The sequence below is a fragment of the Archocentrus centrarchus genome, chromosome 1 (assembly GCF_007364275.1).
Source record: "Archocentrus centrarchus isolate MPI-CPG fArcCen1 chromosome 1, fArcCen1, whole genome shotgun sequence".
NCBI lineage: Eukaryota > Metazoa > Chordata > Actinopteri > Cichliformes > Cichlidae > Archocentrus > Archocentrus centrarchus.
The window spans coordinates 37,528,142-37,546,954 of record NC_044346.1 but is presented as its reverse complement, the minus strand read 5'-3'; the positions used below and the strand labels follow the sequence as shown (position 1 = coordinate 37,546,954).

The window sequence follows — 18,813 nt, the reverse complement described above, 5'->3', positions numbered from 1 at the left end:
TTCAGGCTTTACATGCATTCACATGGGAGGCAGGAAGGTCCCAGAACAGAGTCACAGGGCCAAATATGAATTATTACACAGAAGTGCTGACTAAAACTAGCATAATAAAGCTGTGGTTCAAACTGAATCTGTCACCTTTAAAACAATCTCTCTACAATGGAGATTTCAGCCATTCCAAATTCATCAGACAAAAATGTGACAGACCATTTCTCTCTCCGTCTCTCTGCCTCTCGATCCAGGTGCCCACCTCCTCTCCTCCCGTATCTCTCCCTTGTTATCGCTTCCCTTCTGTCAGGTGGCTAAATTCTTCCCAACAGCTGCCAAAACAAGTTTCCTCTGAGTTCAGAGGGTCACGGATCTGAAACCTTAAACCACACCTTTCAGTTCGGTCTCTTGTGGACAACACTCAGCTGCTCAAAACGGGATATCATCCTGCCTTAGAGGGAACCTTTGTGGGCCTGAGCGGGTCTTAGTTACCCACACAGAAATCAATACGGACGTGGAGAATTGAGTTGTGAGAAGGAAGAAGCTGGAAGAAAGCAGTGTGGGCAACGTTTCCTCAGCTGGAAACCACATTACAGAGGTGGAGGCATAGATAGCTCCCATGTTTACCTTCTCTTTAAATCCTGGATTTCGCCCTCTTTGCTTGAGTCGTCCCCAGTCAAAAGCAGCATTGATATTGTTAGCAGATGGCATTTCCCTGGCTGCATCTTCAACTAGCAAAAAAAAAAAGCTAGTTTAATACCACTAACAGCCAGCGGGCCTGTGGTGGATCCTCAATGCTCCTCAGTGCACAAAGAAAATTCCTCATTTGTGATATTTATCTATTCCTCTGCATAAATATCTTTGCTTCACTCCCATCTTTCCCCTGTGGAGAAGATACCTTCCTCTGCCTCCTTATTCTGCACCATTATCTCCAGCGATGGCCTAACTATCCCACACACTGCAGCTCATTAAAACCTGCGCCGATGCCTGCGTCTGCGTCTCCTCTCCCTCAGCGTTTTCCAAACTCTTCATTTCATTATCCTGTTTGCTTTGAAAAGTCTTCCAGGATTCTAGTAATAAACCTCCAGGATTACTGAGAACCTGCCCGGCATGTGTGTGCGTCTAATAGACCAATGATGTCGTTTTACGGGAGCGCTCTGACTGGCAGGGAGACTTCCTCTTCCTTACTTTGGCATTTGTTTAACCTTTGAAAGAGCTGTGACCTGCCAGGCTGACAGAGAGCTCGTGAAATAAAGTGATTATTGTGGAGAGAAGACTAACAAATTTATCATTTTTTATAACTTCGGGAAATCCTGAACATTAGCCCAGGAAGCAGGAAAAGCCCAACGAGAATACGGCACATGGAAGTTCTACCAGCTGATATCATGTTGTAAAATACCATCAAATAACAGCATGTAGCACTAAAGCGTGTTAAATGAATCAGTCGCCTCTCTTACTTGGTAGTAAATCAATGAAAGTTTGATAAACTTGATGTTCACAGAGATTAGAGTCGGAGGTTTTTGTCCGGTCACAATGTTTGCCAAAGTGTGAGGGTGGTTTAAACACTGCAAATCTTTCTGATTCTCTATAAAGTTTTATATTATAAGTTTTATGTGTTTAGAATTCTGCAGTTGCAATAATCTCTTTGGCTTTTTTTGTAGTATGCTGAAAATTTGTTTACCTCAGTGAAAATCTGTGATGTGCATTCACGTAAAAGCTGCAGACAAAAGAAGCTCACAGCCTTTTATCACTGCAGCTCCACGCAAATATCCGGAGCCCCGATGTTAACAAGGTCCCAGGCAGCAAAGCTGAATGTAAAGCAGGACACGAAACCTGCCTCCATTAAACCGAAGAGAGAGGCCTGCCCTACTTTTACTCACGCAAAAGAAAAGGGACAAAGAGAACGATGATTAAAGAAAGAGAAAAAAACCTAAACCTAAGCCTAACGCCATTAACAGGAATAAAACTATAAGAAAGGACATAAAATCGAGTTGTAACATATTAAAATTATGCGGCTCAGAACTTAATTAGATCGTCTCTCAGTCTAATCTGCAGAGATGTGACGTCCGTGTGCTTCAGTCCCTCTAACCCCAGAACAAACACTGATGAGTCTGGTTTGCTCCCCGCCTGCTTCCTTCCAGCCTTAAATAAACACCACCGTGACCTTATTTCAGAGTCATCTCCAACTTTTCTTTCCTCATTTTCTCTCCATCTCTCCCGTCTTCCTCTGCCATCCAACTATTTATCCACCTCTTTTAACCCCCGTCTGACCTCACCTCTTAAGAATTCTCACATTCTTACCTAGAAACCTCACCCCTCCTGTTTTCTGCCCAAAGCTCTACCTCCAGCGACAGCCTTTGCATACTAATGCAGTGCAGCTGCAGGAATAACCTCTCCCAGCCTGCTGCCAGCCACAGTCCTGTAATTTCACCGGTTCCTCTGAAGTTTAACAGGCTGAACTGTCCATGAGACATACTGGTTGGTTCGATGCTATTTAAAAAAAAAAAAAATCACAGACACAGCTGCAATAACATACACTAGTGTAAATACCAGTGACTACAATTTAATATTTTTACCCGCATACTTTATTTTTATTTATATATTTTTATCACTTACTATCAACTGCAGGTACAAAATACAATTCAGTGTGTATAACTGTGCATGTGACAAATAAACCTTGTTACATCTTATCTTTGGTTCATATGGCCACATGATCTTAGAACAAGTCAGCTTCAAAACATTAAAAGTCAGACTGAAGAAGGTGTTTTCAACCAACTCCTGGATACAATGTTAGCACAGTTAGCCAGCTAGCTGAATCTGAGTGATCTGAAGCTTCCAGTGGAGTCCACAGTCCATGTTCACTATTTACCTTCAAAGTGGGTCAAATGTGTCGGTTTTGGTCGTGTAAGTGGTTGCTGTTTTCTAATGGCTCATTTAACATCTGCAAAATGATCTACTCCAGTAACACCTGGCCTGAAATGTGTAAAAACATGGTGGGGATTCTTGGTTTTGATATGAATTAAAAACATTTTTTTGTGCTGTTGTAAGTTCTTTTCTTCATGGAGAGTGCCCTGAACTCTGGGCTGACTGTGAGGGATGGAGCGATGGAACGTCATCAGACAGGTGAATGAATGAAGCGCGGTGCTGGTTGTGGTCGAAGGGGAATAAAAGGAATTTAAAAATGAAGAGGCACACCCTTTGCTGTTTAGTGCAGCAGTTTTGCTCTGGGAGTGAGGGAGAATAGAAGGGAAACTGCAACACTCACCTCCTTGCTTACTCCTGTCAAGATAGATGGAGACCCTTCTGGCCAGACCTGCGAGCAGGGGGGGGGGGGGGGGGGGGGGGGGGGGGGGGAAGAGGAGTGTATGGAGGAAGGGAGAAAGATGGAGAAGGGGAGGGAGAGGGAGGAGAGCGGGAACGTAACAAAGCAAGCAACAAATTAGCAAGAACCCCCTGTGCATGCTAACCCAAACATCCACACACCATAAAGAGCTGTAATACTCATGAAGTGACAATAAGTACTTCCCCGCACTTCACGAGTATTACTCTACATGCACTCAAAGAGCAGAGGGATGAACAAGGCGGCTGCTTCCCAGCACGGCGTCTCCCAAATGACACATGAGCATCACAGAGGGAAAGAAGATTTGAGTCCCCAGCATCCGAACCTGCAGGACAGAGAATCTAAGATCCCTTCACCACAGGGCTGAAAAGCAGGCAGGCTGGAGCTGAGCGTGGATCAGTGTTTGAGATTTAAACTTTGTGCCTGGTCAATAATGAAGGTGCACAATTAAATAATTCTATTGCATAAACGTCTGTGAGACTTGTTGCTTCGGAGCTGTTGCCGCCTTGTTCAGCCTCTCTCTCTGTCTCCGGGGGCGGGGCGGGGTGGGGCAGGGGGTATACCCACAAAACAATATCAAAGACCCAGCAAAATAACAACAAGCCAGACAGTCCACAGAGATGGATCACTGATGAAAAACAGCATAGGAGCACGTTATTGGATGATGGGGGGGGTTGAGTGAGGACAGGTCCTGCTGGTGCTCTTGTGTGAGCGTGTGTGTTTCTGGCAGCATCTCCTTGAGAAATGTTCAGTCTTGTTGCAACTGCCTACAGAGGTAGAGCAGGATTTTGGCAGCAAAAAGACAGACCTGTGTAATATTTCATTGGGTTTTACATTATTAATGCAGCCGAGGCAACGCTAAAAATTGTAAAAATTCTAAACACAGCGTTATTGTACTCGATCTGAAAGACGTTCCAAGCAATGGCGATAACTCAGAACCGAATACTGGGCCAGGAGGTAGTGGGTGTGAATGCACCAGGGAAAGCAGAGTGTCGGTGAGATTGCTGCTGAGGTTTTTGAGATCTACTGCCAAGTTCATTTTTTATTTTTTCAATTTTGGAGCACAACAAGCTGAAGCTGGAATCTTCTGCAAAACTTTTTCAGGAGAGATCTCATCTGAGCGGCTGCTTATATTAAAACCGATGCCTTCACTTGGTTCTGCATTCAGGCTGCAAACACTCGACTGTCACCAGCGACACATCCAGGATAACAAGGACACTATTAAATGTTAAAGTCTGAGTGAAAACATGGCCGTGGCCCGCTGTGGGAGAGTCCTCCGCAGAGGAAGAGTCGGGCACAGACTGGTGTTAGTTAAGTGCGTCTCCTCCCTGCAGGTCCCCACAGACCTCTGGTGATGGTAATAACAAAGACACGTATGTGCAAACAGCACGAGGTCCACACCTCTGCACAGATCTGCAGTCAGGCAGCGAATCAGCCGAGTCACTCACTCTGACAGCTCTGCTCCGGTTGTTGCCAATTAGCCAAATACGGTGTTGCATCTTATATGAGACGTGTTGTGCACAAACATTACATTTGCCCACCTATATGCTCATGCTAAAATGCACCATCTACGTAGCTAATTGTTGCATTTATTAAACAGGTTATGCTGAGAAACATCCAGTTACAGCTGTCACAGCTGCCCCCAAAAGCACACTGGTAGTGTCAGCTGAGAAACGCTTGAGGCAGAAAATTTAAAGCAGGGGAGAGAGTTCAGGAGAGTGTGTGTGTGTGTGTGTGTGTGTGTGTGTGTAACCTGACAACACAGAAGTGGGTGGAAGTCTCTGACAAGCGTGTACAGTGGGCGCCTGCATCGGTTCTCGTATTTGTGAATTGTGTGTACGCGTGTCAACACGGAAGGGAAACGTGGCAGTGGATCCACCGACGTCCACAGTCCCGATTTTATAACGATCACTGAGGCATTGTGAACAATCCCGCAGGGGAAGAATGCGAAATACCTACCTTCTGCATTTCACGATTGATTCTGGGCAGCCTTCGAATGTAGGGCCCTCAGAAGGTCAAGCTTGCCCCCACTGTTTCAGGTATGACAGGTATATGTGATGGATGTGGAATATGTGACAAGGTGAGGGAGGTGAAGCTGACAGCAGAGTTTAAATTAGTTACATTTGTGGACTTTAAAGCCACAACCTGCCACCAACGCAGCAGAAACAACTTAAAAGTGTGGAAATGAAGTTTCAGTGTCATTTTTCATTTATTATTTGTGCCACTTTTTTTTAATACAGCTGGTGACAAACTCTCCCGGACTTCCAGTAACGGTTACGTGGCCTGCTCTGTGTGCTGACGACGCTGACCTGACCGCTGCCCCTCAAAGTGATTTGAACATCTCTGTGGGATGAATGCAGCTTTATGCAAACACTGTTTTTTAAAGCACAAATCAATTGCAATTAAAACTGAAGCTGTGTGAGTGAGTGTTCACTGCTGGGTTTGATGGGGTCGGGGCTGAAATGCGCATTAGTGTCATTTTTTATTCAGAGATGAAATTCTGCAAAAAACCTACCTGTTTGCAGTGCTGTATAATTTTATGGTTTTGTACTGACATTGGCATTTATATGGGTTGGATTGAGTTGTATTTTAATATACAAACATAGTGTGGATGTAACCTTAATCCACTTTATTAAATTTAACATTAATTTTAACATTTCTACTCTAATTGTGGCTGCACTGCTTTCAGTATTTTTTTCATCTATTTCTTCCCTGTAGTTTTAGGGAAAAGCTCTGTGGATGGGAAATGTGGAAGTGTGACTGGGATGCATCAGGACAGTTTGGCTGTCAGGGCATTACAGGAGGAAATGTACTCTCGAAGTATGGGTGGGAGTGTGGATGGGTTGGTGACACAGTAATAAAGAGCGTTGGTCTTTACTGTGGGTGCTGATGGAGGGCTGACCTCGGGTAGTGGGCAGCATATCGGAGAGGCCCTGCCACGCCGTCACCATCTCCGGGTTCTTCTGGTCAGCGAAATTCTTCCAGATACGCAGCGCTCCATCGTCTGGAAAGAGAAGACAGAGAGAGAAAGATACAGAGGAGGAAGTAAAGAGTGAGAAAACGCAGAGTGGAGCAAAGGCTGAGGCTGGAAGGAGCTGCAGTGCAAAGACAGCTACATCCTGTTTGCATCCTTAATGGATTCTAAGTGTTGAACTGTGCTGATGGAAACCCTGAACTGAGACTCTTTCACAACATGCAACATCGAGTGTCTTAAACGCAAACACACACTCCTCAAAAGAAGATAAAGACTAGAGAGCGCCGAGCAGCATCTTAAAGGGCTCTCTGCCTGAAAGCATCTTGTCAGAAAGAAACGAGGCAGGAGTCTAACCCTAAAAACCTCTGCGGCTGAAACACGACGAAGACACCGAGCTGAACATAAAACACGTCCATGCACTCTTATGAGGAAGCTATTATAGGACATAAAAGTCTCCACTTGATTTACAGTCTGCGTTTTACTTTTTTAATGCTGATTCTTTTTTGTAACTAATGTCCTGCCCTGCTATCCTTCAGAGTATGACTGATGGACAAAAGCTGAATAAGTGCACATTACTTTTTGATGAGATGAAATTTAGATTTATCAAAACTGAAACCTTTTATCAAAGTTTCTCAGCTTAATTTAACACAGGAAGACCAAACAAAATAAATGCGTTTGTATTTGAATGTCGAGTTGTTTTCTCCGGTTCCTGTGGGTGATGAAGATAAAGCCATGGAGGGTAATTGCTTTCTTCTTTTGATGAATGATGATGACTACGCACAAGTGCTCTGCGTGTGCGTGTGTGTGTGTGTGTGGGGGGGGGGGGGGGGGGGGTAAGTCAAGAGTTTAAGGCTCACTGCTGCTACAAATGAGTCTCTGCGATTTCTGATGTTGCTGGTGGGCGTGGACATTTGTGCTGTTAACTTGGGTGCACTAGTGCTTGTGAACTCACAGTGTGTGTGTGTGTGTGTGTGCGCGCGCTCTACAAACCTGTTGCAGTGAGCAGCAACGAGCAGTCGTGTCCGTTCAGGTACTCCATGGATGTGATGCGAGTATAACGAGGGTTTCCGTTGTAGAAGTAGTCCAGTCTCTCGCCCTTCTCCCAGTCCCAAAAGCTAAAACACACACACACCTCGTTAGAAAATAGATCTGTTTAACATTTAATCTCAATTCTGTGGCATCCTCAGTCTGACCAGATGCTGTCCTTGTCAGCCACGGCGATGCAGGTGTTGAAGGGGTGAAACTTCACCACTGACGGTACTCCAGGGTTGCGATTGATGAATATTTGATCATCCAGACGAGAAATACCTGTGACGGAGGGGAAAATCGAGAGTGATGGATTTATCCAACGCAGGTTAAGGGAAGTTTGGCAAACGGGTGTCTGCTGACACACCTGAACCTCACCTGCAGCTGCAACCTTGTAGGGTCGACTACACGTGTATCCCTGATGGAGGCAAGATTGAATCCCCCCTACTGCTAACCCCAACGTTCAGTACATGGAACTACTTCAGCCACTCTGTTGCACCCTCCTTTGCCTCAGTTGTATTTAAGGAAGCTTTTCTTTGTCTGCACTTTGCACATACTGCTGTCATGCTGATGTTAAGGTACAGGCAGAGCAACATGAGTCTAAAATGTAATTTATCTATTGGTTTGTGCTGCTATTAGCTGACAGGGAGTTGGGCTTCTCCTTTCAAGTACTTATTACAGTGATTTTATTTCCTCAGTGACTTAATTTTTTTTGGCTTTGGCTCTTTAACTTTCAAAAAAAAGTCTGAAACTGTTAACTTCCTGACATCTTATTTCTAGTTTTACATTCCCAGAGATCAGTGTGGAGTTTAAACACATACACTAAGAAAAAGGTTTATTTAAAGGTCCATTAGCAGTGCACACTTTGTTACTCCAACTGACTGACAGGTTTCGTCACGTCCAAGAATACAGAAATGCCCAGCTGAGGGTGCAGGACTCCCCTCGTGGTTCACTGTTGAGATCTGTACCGTTTTGTCTCTTAAACACAGTAACACAGTCCACGTTTCTACTCTGTCAGCACATTAAAAACAAATGTTCACACTAGTTTAATTACTTGTGTTTAACAGTTGTTTTAATAGGATAATATTTTCCAAAGGCTTTTTAATTTTCAAAAACAGTTTCAATTTGGGACAAACTGGCTTTCCTACAGTTTCCATGGACATTATTATAATAAAAGTACACTCAGCACAATAATGCGGCTCACTGACACATTTCTAATAGAGAAACATGCTTTTTGAGACTGTATATAAATGATGGACACCGCCACCGTGAGCTCACTAGAGAAGCTAGAGATGATAAACTCAACTCAGGTGTTTACTGAGGGTCATTTTCTCACAATCAGACTTCTTTTAGCAACCAGAGTCGCCACCTGCTGGTCATTGGACAGAATGCAGGTTTAAGACGCTTCACTTTTCAGACAGGGAAGCTACGTCCATTTTTTATATACAGTCTTTGCTTTGGATGCACATAATAACACAGGGTCGAACGACTGCTTATTGGTCTTTGTTGAACATAACTGAAATATGGAAGGATTGTGGCCTACCAAGGTATGTCTGGTCCCAATATGTACTGCACATGAGCTTCCCAACATAGTACGTAGTACTTAAAAAAAAAACCTGTACCGGTAATTGGAATAGGAACCAAGTATTTGGTTTTAAAGTATTTGTATGTAGGCGTTAAAAGACAGAATAAAAGTTCAAACAGCAAGCAGATACATTAGTAGTTTCCTTTAAGACATTTTTGCAAGAATAACATGGAATGAAGGGAAAAAGACAGGATGCAGCACAGCCTGGCCATCGCCTGCAAGACTTGAGGCAAAGCAAGAGAACGGAGTAACACATGAAAGTCTGTGGCGGGAGAGTCGAGGCAAAGAAAAACACTGTGTACCCCACCGGCAGCTTTCATTGCGAGTAAAAACACGTTGATAAATCTGATGACTTGACTGCCTCACTACACGTTGTCATGGCAACAACACATGCCGGTTGCCAACCCTGTCCTTGGCTGCATGAACTCACTCTCGAGACCGCCATAACGAGATGAAGAAGAATGAGGGAGGGGGAAAAAAAAAAGAAAAGAAAAGAAAGATCCATCATAAATTCATCACAGATGGATGCAGCTGTGATGGAGGAAAATGTAGTTGGAGAGAGAAGCTGAGGAGGCCTGTGGTTAAACGCTGGGAAAGATCATCATCATCCATTTGCCTTTGTGTGTGATGTCTGACATCACAGTCGATAAGGAGCGGCTGTAAAAGCTGACAGTACATTCAGAAGTGCAGGGCGAGGTGGGCAGACTTTGCACCAACAAAAGAAGAAGAAGTCAAATCAGGTTCACAGGCTACAGATGTGCTTTTGTTCTCTGCTCTCATTGCTAGCTTTGCTGCCTCTTTCTCAACTCCTCTATCTTCCTCCATCACACCCTCCCTCCTCCTCCTCCTCCCTTCCTCTCGCCTTGCTTCTCCTCTCTGGAGGGATTCGACTGAATGAGGGCAACCCTACTACTTTCTCTCTTTCAGAAAACTGTGAGGGGAATTCAATGATTTAGCGAGAGCGGGATAGACGTGTGCGTGAGCAAGCCTCGGCTCTGACGCCAATCGCCTCGTGACTCCGTGTGTGTGTGTTTGTGCATGCATGTGTGGAGGGGGCTGCCAGTGACGTTGGGGGTGTTAGTTATTCTGTTTGAGAGCAGCTCAAACTTCACCCAGGGAGTCTGTGTGTATGCTGGCACTGCAGGCCCTTTAATGTGCGAGTGCATGTGAGGAGAGACCTGTGATTCACAAAGAGGACGTCTCCTGCTGCTTTCAGTCAATCCTCTCATCGCTGTGAATCATTTCCAAACTCACACACCTAAAATTTTCATGTGTCTTGATGTTTTTTTTGGGACAGTCTGGATTTTACTCAAATTAGACCTCATTAGAGCTTCATTAAGACTCAATTAGACATGACTGGCAGAACCTCTTAGGCACAAATCAGACATTACTATAAGAAACAATTTAATTACCCAACACAGGGACCATTTTAACCTTTGGGTATCGTGTTACCAACGGACCTACATAAAAAAATACCGACATAAATGGCCACTCATGCATATGTGAATTTGCCTTTGACAGAGACTGCAGCAAACAGTGAGCTGATGCTAAAACACAGCACATAAATGAAGCTGGTGCCAAATAATCCTTGACTTAAAATACAACATGAAGAAGTTTTTTTGATTCAGCTGTGAGGCTTGTGTTGGTGTTTGTTCATGCCAATCCCATAACTGTTTATTTATTTATTTTTTTACAGCTGTTTGGCAGAAAAACAAGATTAAAAAAAAAATCTGACACGTTCTTATACATTTGCCGCGGCTTATGAGACAGTAAGTGTCCCACAAAGCAACAATGGCATCAACTTTTTGTTGCTTTCTTCTCTTCGTAGCAACTTACAAACGAAAATGATTATTTTTTACTTTTGCTGGTGACAGCAGTTGGTGATTACCACAGACAGACGCAGCCTCGAGGCCTTAAAAGCGAAGCAAGGCTGTAACGTCCTTAAAGCTGCAGTTTTTCTATTCACCAGCAGGAGGCAGCACTTACGATAACAAAAAGAAGTCTTGTTTCGTTGCGCGTTTATCTCAGTCGCTAGTTTCAAGTTTTAATGAACACAACATTTATTTTAGAAATTATGACCCCGTTTACAGTAAAATAGATCATAAAGCAGAGTACCTACTCTGTGACTGACAGGTGTGTACCCATGTGAAGTTTATGGTTTCCACCAATGTCTGATAAAAACATCTTTAGCTTCAAACTATCACAATAAGCTAAAGAACGGCTAAAATGGCTCAAACAGACCCGACAGGTTCATGAAACGTTACACCCAAATACATTAGTTTGTAAAACTCTAATGCAAAGAAAACTAATTACTACCTTAAAAAAAAAACTTTTATTTTTACTATTTATTTAATTTAGGTGTAGTTAGTTTTCTCTGTGCTCTGTGTGCACCTGAGCCCATCCTCACATGGACAGACAGCACAGAGAAACAGAGAGAGTGAAGATGACTTCATTACTTGTGATGAAGTCAACTCATTATGTTTCCATCAGTGATAAATGAAGCTTCCGAACAAGCAGTAAAATCACAGATGGACAGAAATCCAACTGAAGCGAGTGAGGCTAAAAATCCGACTTTTGAACGCCCCCAACCTGAATATTGAATCGTAGGATAGCAGTCACGTCCTGGCAGAGGGGGGAAAAAGAGCAGCTGGCAGCTCTGTCCACAGGCCACTTTGGATTCTTTTATTCTTTCTCTTTTTTCTTTTTTGTGACCGTCTGGATTTCACCCAGATCCTGCTCTCATTAAGGCCGCATAAACCTTCAATTAAACACGACTCTGTTAGAAGCTCCGTGCTCGGGCGATGTGACTGCAGAGCTCCTGTATGACCTACGCTCCACGAATAAAGCCACTCATGTAATTTTGAACGTGATGAAAACCAGAGAAGATGCTTTAATAACTGATTTAATCTAATTTCCAGTAAAATCTGTGCATTTCATTTGACCTGTGAACATCCTATCCAGGACCAATAACTATCCTAAGTAAGAAGATTCTTTCTTACAGGAAGTGCTGTGAAATATAAATGTGTTTAAAATAGTTGTGTTACTGACCTCTTTGTATGACGCTTCGACTCTGCCTTCTCACGCGAGCATTTCTCAGGAACCTCCACTGCCGCTCCAACCTCACCTGACTCTCCAGGTCGTGCTCCTCAGGGATCTGAGAGGGTGCAGGAAAGGAAAGACAGAGAACAATTTACAACTGACCTCCTAATCTGGAACATTTCTAAAAAAGCAATAAACAGATGAATGGACGGGGTCTTAATCAGCACTTTTCTGCTCGAGCACGTCTCATTCATCCGTTCACACGAGCACCTTTTCTCTGTTTAAGTGTTTTCCGTCTGACATTCACTCACATTCACACTCCGATGAATGCATTGGGATCAACTCAGGGTTTTCCCAAGGATGGAGCAGCCAGGAATCGAACCACCGACCTTCCGATTAGCAGATGACCCGCTGTACCTCCTGAGCCACAAAACTTTTTCTTGAGCCTTAAACACTCACACTTTTGCTGAGAGTACATTTAAAATTGAAAATGTCTCAATTATTTTTTTCCACATTCAGAGACTTTCACACCAAATAAAGACAAATGAAGCCACCATATTTCTTCCTTTGATGGAAGAGACCGGACTCTTCTCTGGATAATTCAACAAGAAATGCAGATGGAACATTCTTATTTATATTATATTTTATATATATACATATATATATATATATATATATAAAATAAAATAAGGAGTGACATTCAGCCTTAACTTGCTGATTTATCCATACTGCACTGTAATATCAGTTTCATAAGTTAAAATGCTTGATCTAAACTTTCGGATATCTGACTTATCTGTGACAAAATGTACGCTCCACATGTAAATATGCTGAAAGTCTGGATCCTAAAATAAACAGTACAAAGACATCTTAAATATCTTTAGTATCTACTTTTGTCTCAAGCCTCAGATTATAAAAAGGCTACGGGTTATTTAACCTGTTGGGAGTCTATCCCACCACACAGGAGCTTTTTAGGCATTTAAGTTAGTTTGCTATCAGACTGAAATGACTTGAAGCTCCTTAAAGAAATAAAGTCAGCAGTGATGGGTTTCCCCGACTCAGCAAAGAAACACGAAGCCAAACAGTTCCTGGAGCGGCTCCTGAAGCGCTTTAACGCCACATGGCCACATTAAGCGTGATGAATGCTCCATAGGTGCAGCTTGATAACTACGCTTACTTGCATTAGCTGATAATTTATCCCTCCAAACAGCATGCTAACGCTGAGACATAACCTGCTGGTTTCTGCAGAGTTCAGAAACCACAGTGGCTACCTCCATCCATCTTTTATATACAGAGTATGTATTTCCCTCCTCTGTTGGCGGGACTTATCTGCACTCTTCCTCTATGACCTGTGAGCGAATTGCGGTCTCGGTGAGTTACGGCGAGCTTTAGAGAGATATGCTCCAGCACGGCCACTGAAAACATGGACAGGATTATTATAAACCTTTTGATTCATTCACAGTTTCTTAAGTGTTAGACTTCCCTCTGAGACTCTGAGCTCATTCCATAAAGTTTTTCAACTTTCCCGTAAAGCCCGGATTGCTCTGGTGCAACAATGTTAAGGGACATTCATGCGATTACCAAGATAATGAGTCTAGGTATCAAGTTCACTTTATGTAATCACATCTCATCACATCTACTGAGCAGTGGGACAATATTAAAAGTATTAACTTTATTAAGTCTTATGTAACAAAATGGCCCCCACAGACTTTGAGCCCACTTTATTTTAAGGGAACAGAATGACTCCTTTTTTTTTTTTTTAGGCAGGACATTAAATATGCAGTTTAATATAAAGCAGGTTTGTGTGATTCTTCAGCGCCATGAATTAAAGTCATAAATTAAACGTTAACTGCGCTGTTGTGAATAAACAACAGAGGAAAACTGCGAATGCATGTGTGTGGTTTTAAATGTCGGTTGCCAACGTGTGCTTATGAAGCACATTTCTACAGCAAGGCCTCCCACGCCACCTGAATACTAAACAGCCCCCCACCCCACCACACACACACACATACACACACACACACGCATAGTTATAGTGCCATGTGACCACACTACTACTGTCTGTTGTCACCGTTCCTGCCACATCGCCGCCTGGCGTATGCCGGCTTTTAGGGGAATAAAACACACATTGTAACACCTCAGAGCGAATAAACAGAGGTGTTGCATGTAGCGTGTGTTTAGTCAAGTCATTCACATACAGTGTCTCCAGGGCTTTATGGTTCCTCAGGGGAGGCAGATTTAGAAGTCTGATGGAGACCTGTGTGTGTGTGTGTGTGTGTGTGTGTGTGTGTTTGTGTGCTAAGGAAATAGCTGGCTGATGCTGTTGTTGCCAGGGTTGGGATCCTGCAGTGTGTCAGCTGCTAATGTAACGTATAATGAGACCCTGAGGAGAAAAATGTGTGTGAGGGACTCTTAAAATCTCCACACAGGTCTGCACAGTGTGTCTATACAAGGCCAAAAGTATGTGGACAGCCAAACAGGCTGTGTGTGGAATTACCTCCTTGTTCACTTCCCATATAATGGACAAACAACTGTGCACAGCTAACTGTGATTTCAGACCAATAAACTATACAAAGATGGACGTAACCACTGTGATGTCACCCACTGGTTTCGAACCGTCAACTTAGCATCTCTGCCGCCTCCATGTTAGTTTTTTTGGAGCCAGGAGTGACCAGATGAGCTGCATCTGTAAACTGTGCGAGTAACAAATTACAAAAGCGTCTCTTAGGTGGACAGTAAATCATATTATGTGTCAGATATTTCCATTAAAATGCTCCAAAAGGCAACAGCAGCACAAATATGGCAGAGAGGCCGGCTCAGGGACCGAAGCGGTGAAGCCTGGCAGAAACAGCTCCTCTCAGTTTAAAGCAGCCAAAAATGCTTATTGTGGATGTAAAGTTGGACATTTTAACATGAGTCTATTTGCCGGCCTCAGGGGACCATCAGAGGTCCTGCAGTTTTTGGCACTTTCACAGTGGCTTCATCTTTCAGCCCTCGAGGTTTCTGCTGATTTATTCGTCATTGACATTTTTACATCTTAGGGCTGTTGAGCCATGTGATAAACATTACTTTTTTTTATTACAGTTTGTACGTTTTGAATGTTTTGGGCCACGTCAGATGAAAGAACATCAGTGTGAACAAACCGTGGCAAAATCGTTGGCTGCATCCCGCATAACAGATAAAACATCCAGGTTCCCGATGCCTCTGTTCCTCTACATCACCAATTAAAGCGGTGCACTTTTGAAACTGTAATATATCCTATGATACTGATGCTCAAATCTGGTCATTGATTTTGACTTTGTATAAATCTGTGTAAATGTGTTTTTCAGCTCTGAAGATTTCATGCTGCCTGTAAGTCAGTGTCTTACAGTATATCTGTAAATGCCTTTAGGTTCAGTCTTTGTCAGTGTTATCATAATCTGACTGAGACTTAATACTGGGGCCTTTCTGTACTGCTCTCCCCGTGTCAGCGTGGGTTCTCTCCAGGTTCCTCCCACAGTCTAAAGACACGTACGTTAGCTTAATTGGTGATTCTAAGGTGTGCATGTGAGTGTGAACGGATGAATGTCTGTCTGTGCCCAGTCCAGGGTGTACCCTGCCTCTCGCCCTGTGACAGCTAGGATAGCCTCCAGCCCCCTGGTGACCCTGCATTGGATTAGTGGAAGAAAATGGATGGATGGATTTCAGACAAAGTTATTCCAATGGAGTCCAAGACTAAAAATACGAATGTAACCAAGGCTCTTTCTTTCTCTAACAATCGTGAACCTGCAGCAGAGGAAAACTCTTCCATCACTCTCATGCTTCTCACAGATGCTCCTAAAAACTGTAGTTTTGGAGACACTGAAACAAATACACACATTCCTCTGGAGTGCTGCTGACACAGTGATACGATAACCTGTGTGCACACTTTGACACACACACACAGCTTTGTAATGGAGTTAAGTTTTATGACAGCACTCAAAATTTTGCCAACACAGCGTTATGATATGTGACAGAAGTCCCCTTTACTCCTCCTCCTCCACCGACTCTGAGCTCTTTCACTCAGTCTTCACATCCAGTCATTGCTCTGCTTTTTAATCAGCCTTTGTTGCCACTTCTGGCCTCGTATCTCTTTCATGCTATTCATCCCGCCGCCACGCTCTTTATATTGAGTTTTCTTTCACTTGTAGCATCTCTGTTTTCCTCCTCACCCACACTCTCGCCCACCTCTATTTGCCCCTCAATGTCTGCTTTCCTTTTCAAATATTTCACTTTCATCATCTTTTATTTTTCTTTGTGCTCTCGCTCTCCTGTCCTCCAATTTTCTCCCTAAAACATCTTACATATGTTGCGAATATTTCATTTCACTAATCTCTTCTTTTATCTGAGCCATGAGCAGAAAGTTTTTGTTTTCCACGCGCTTTCCAAAGTTTCCTCTTTGTCCTCTGTTTGACCTTTTTTGGTAACACTTTCCTTCTTTGTTTAACCCGCCAAAATGTGCTGACTCCGTTCATCTCTCGCCTGGAAAAGACGACACGGTTACACTGTTTAAACACATTAGTTTGATTTAATATTAAAGATTTGCGGTGCTACCACTGTGCAGGGTAAAAGTACTTCTCTTAATCTTAGATTTCAGTCAGGAGGATGTTATATTATGGAGCTCATTATTCTGCATAGCCCTCTCGTACAAACAGCAGGTACGTTCTCTCACTGTGATTGGTCCTGCCCCGCTGGCTTCCATAGGAATTCATTACTTTTTAAAATAAATCTTATGACACAGAGTTTGTGTCCTGAGACGGCTCTATCTGTCCTCAAACCGCTGCAAAATGCATGAAAAACACGCACCAGTGACACCAATTCACATAAATGTGTGTAAACAGAAACTTATCTGCCATATTGTACCGCTTTGTTGCTTAGCAACTGACTTAAGATGATTTTAAAGCTGCAGATTGCTTAGCAGAGGAATATGAAAAAAGTTCTTGATATGAAAATATGGCACCGTCCTTCCTGCTTTAAAAATTGTGTAATGCAACATTTTTCCTGTAATAAACACATTTTTTATCATAAACATCTGAAGGGACTGAAATCTTCCCCGACTCTCTCAGCTGCCTCTAAAGCGGAGCTGAAGTGACCTGGAGCGCTGCAGTAACTGGACACCATACAAACCCAATGACTTTTGGTGACTTCAAACAATGGTGGGTGAAATAGCTGCTTGTGATGTGAAGTGGGTGGATGCTGGGAAAAACTGTTCTCAACTTTGAGGTAAGCGACTGGAGTGACCGTTTACTGATAAGACAGGGTGGTAACTACATTAGAGGGTTCCATAGGGAACCGGAGCCTGGAACGTACACTAGAGACCAACCATCAGGGACAAAGTGATGTGCTACAAAGCCAGACTCTTCCTATGTGGACACTCAACTCAACAAGCTGTGGACTTAGCTTTATGTGAAGAACTAGGAATTTATTAGAGTTAGCAAGCATGCTAGTCAGTTAGTTGCTCTGTTGGGTAGCTAGCAGTAAAGTTAACATTTCCTAAACATTAGCCTGAAGCAAGTATACATGGTATAAAACATAGACGTAGCTTCCAGGTCTGAAAAATGAAGCCAACGTGGAGCAACGCAACTTATACCTGCATTCTTTTTAATGGCCAGCAGGGGGCAACCCCTCTGGTTCAGAAAAGACTTTTGATTGTCAAGAAATCTATGGGAAAACTGCCCTTGCTTCCCATGCTCTTTCACATCAGTAAATGGTGGGTAAAAGCTACGCAGTGACTAGTTTCAGGTAGCACTGGATAAAACATGAAGTCAATTCTGTAAATGTTGGCTATTAAGAGTCAAAAAGAAGGATTAATGAGCGTGCAGTGTCCTCGCTCGCTGAAATTAGCTTAGAAATGGACTCACTAAAGTCAACAAACAACAAGCTTCCAACACAAACACCAAATCAGGGCACTGAAAGCATCTGGGGTTGGATCGTATGCTGCTACCAACAAAGTTAATGAAGAAGCAACGTAGCCTGAAGAACGCCAGTTTCATCTAATCATGCCCAACTGAACAAACTAGCCATAAAGACCCAAACTACATATGACTAGACATGGTAATAAAACTACTGACACACCAGTGTGATCCATGATGGTAACATATGTATTATATTGAACTGTACTGATTGTAGCCAACATTAAGAAAATGTGTAAATTAACTGGGGCAGGTATCCAGCAGCTCTGTCACAATCAGGTCTACATCATCATACTAAGGTACGTGTTACATGGTTTAATGGCTTCAGGTGTATTAAAACTAGTTTCTGTGGTTTTTTTCTGCAGAGAGCCTTTCATCAAATGAACTGTGAAGAGTTGCATGTTTGAAAGGAACAGGATGGGAGGAAGACTGTCGTGACAGCCTGACCTTCATGACAGGCTGAGCAAAATACTTGGCGCTCCAATCACACAGGCCTGTCTGGAGGGCCGGACTGATGTAGTTCCTGTGACCACCCGGCTCATCGCTGTCTTCAGCTGCCTGAAGATAAACACACAAAAAAAAAGCCTCTGAGTTAAAGATTTAAACTAAAGAAAGAGAAAAACATGTCGCCGCTGCTCTGTTTCAGGAGCGCAGGCAGCGACACAGCAGGTGTTTCTTCCTCTACCTGTTCAGGTCCCTTGTCAAACATTTTGCGAGTGCGGGTAAACTGGTGGGAGTGGGGCGCCTGTCCTCCCAGTGTTGGGGTGTAGGGAGGTCGTGTGGCCGGCTGCTCCCTGGTGGGGGGTTTGGTAACATCATTGGTCAGACTGGAGCTGCTGGTGCTGGGCATAGGCGGAGAACCACTGAAATAAAGGATAAATGATTTAAGGGGGTGGATTTAATAGAATAGACATTTATATAGTAACAAATTCATATT

The 18,813-nt window shown here is 43.3% G+C and overlaps 1 protein-coding gene across 6 annotated transcripts in view; it reads right to left on the bottom strand.

The window, feature by feature from the left end:
- Nucleotides 1–18,813, bottom strand: part of rptor (regulatory associated protein of MTOR, complex 1) — a 189,724-nt gene that overhangs the window by 10,618 nt on the left and 160,293 nt on the right. For 2 of the 6 annotated variants that reach the window (XM_030744142.1, XM_030744057.1), the window contains exons 24-30: nucleotides 18,562–18,739; nucleotides 18,324–18,434; nucleotides 11,959–12,064; nucleotides 7,493–7,607; nucleotides 7,290–7,414; nucleotides 6,204–6,329; nucleotides 3,251–3,298 (exon numbers count right to left, since the gene is read on the bottom strand). In XM_030744142.1, the coding sequence (XP_030600002.1) occupies nucleotides 3,251–3,298; nucleotides 6,204–6,329; nucleotides 7,290–7,414; nucleotides 7,493–7,607; nucleotides 11,959–12,064; nucleotides 18,324–18,434; nucleotides 18,562–18,739 (809 nt within the window). Of the gene's footprint in view, nucleotides 1–3,250; nucleotides 3,299–5,606; nucleotides 5,669–6,203; nucleotides 6,330–7,289; nucleotides 7,415–7,492; nucleotides 7,608–11,958; nucleotides 12,065–18,323; nucleotides 18,435–18,561; nucleotides 18,740–18,813 lie in introns of those variants that run through there. The other 4 variants (XM_030744212.1, XM_030744394.1, XM_030744264.1 and 1 more) reach the window with 4 other exon arrangements.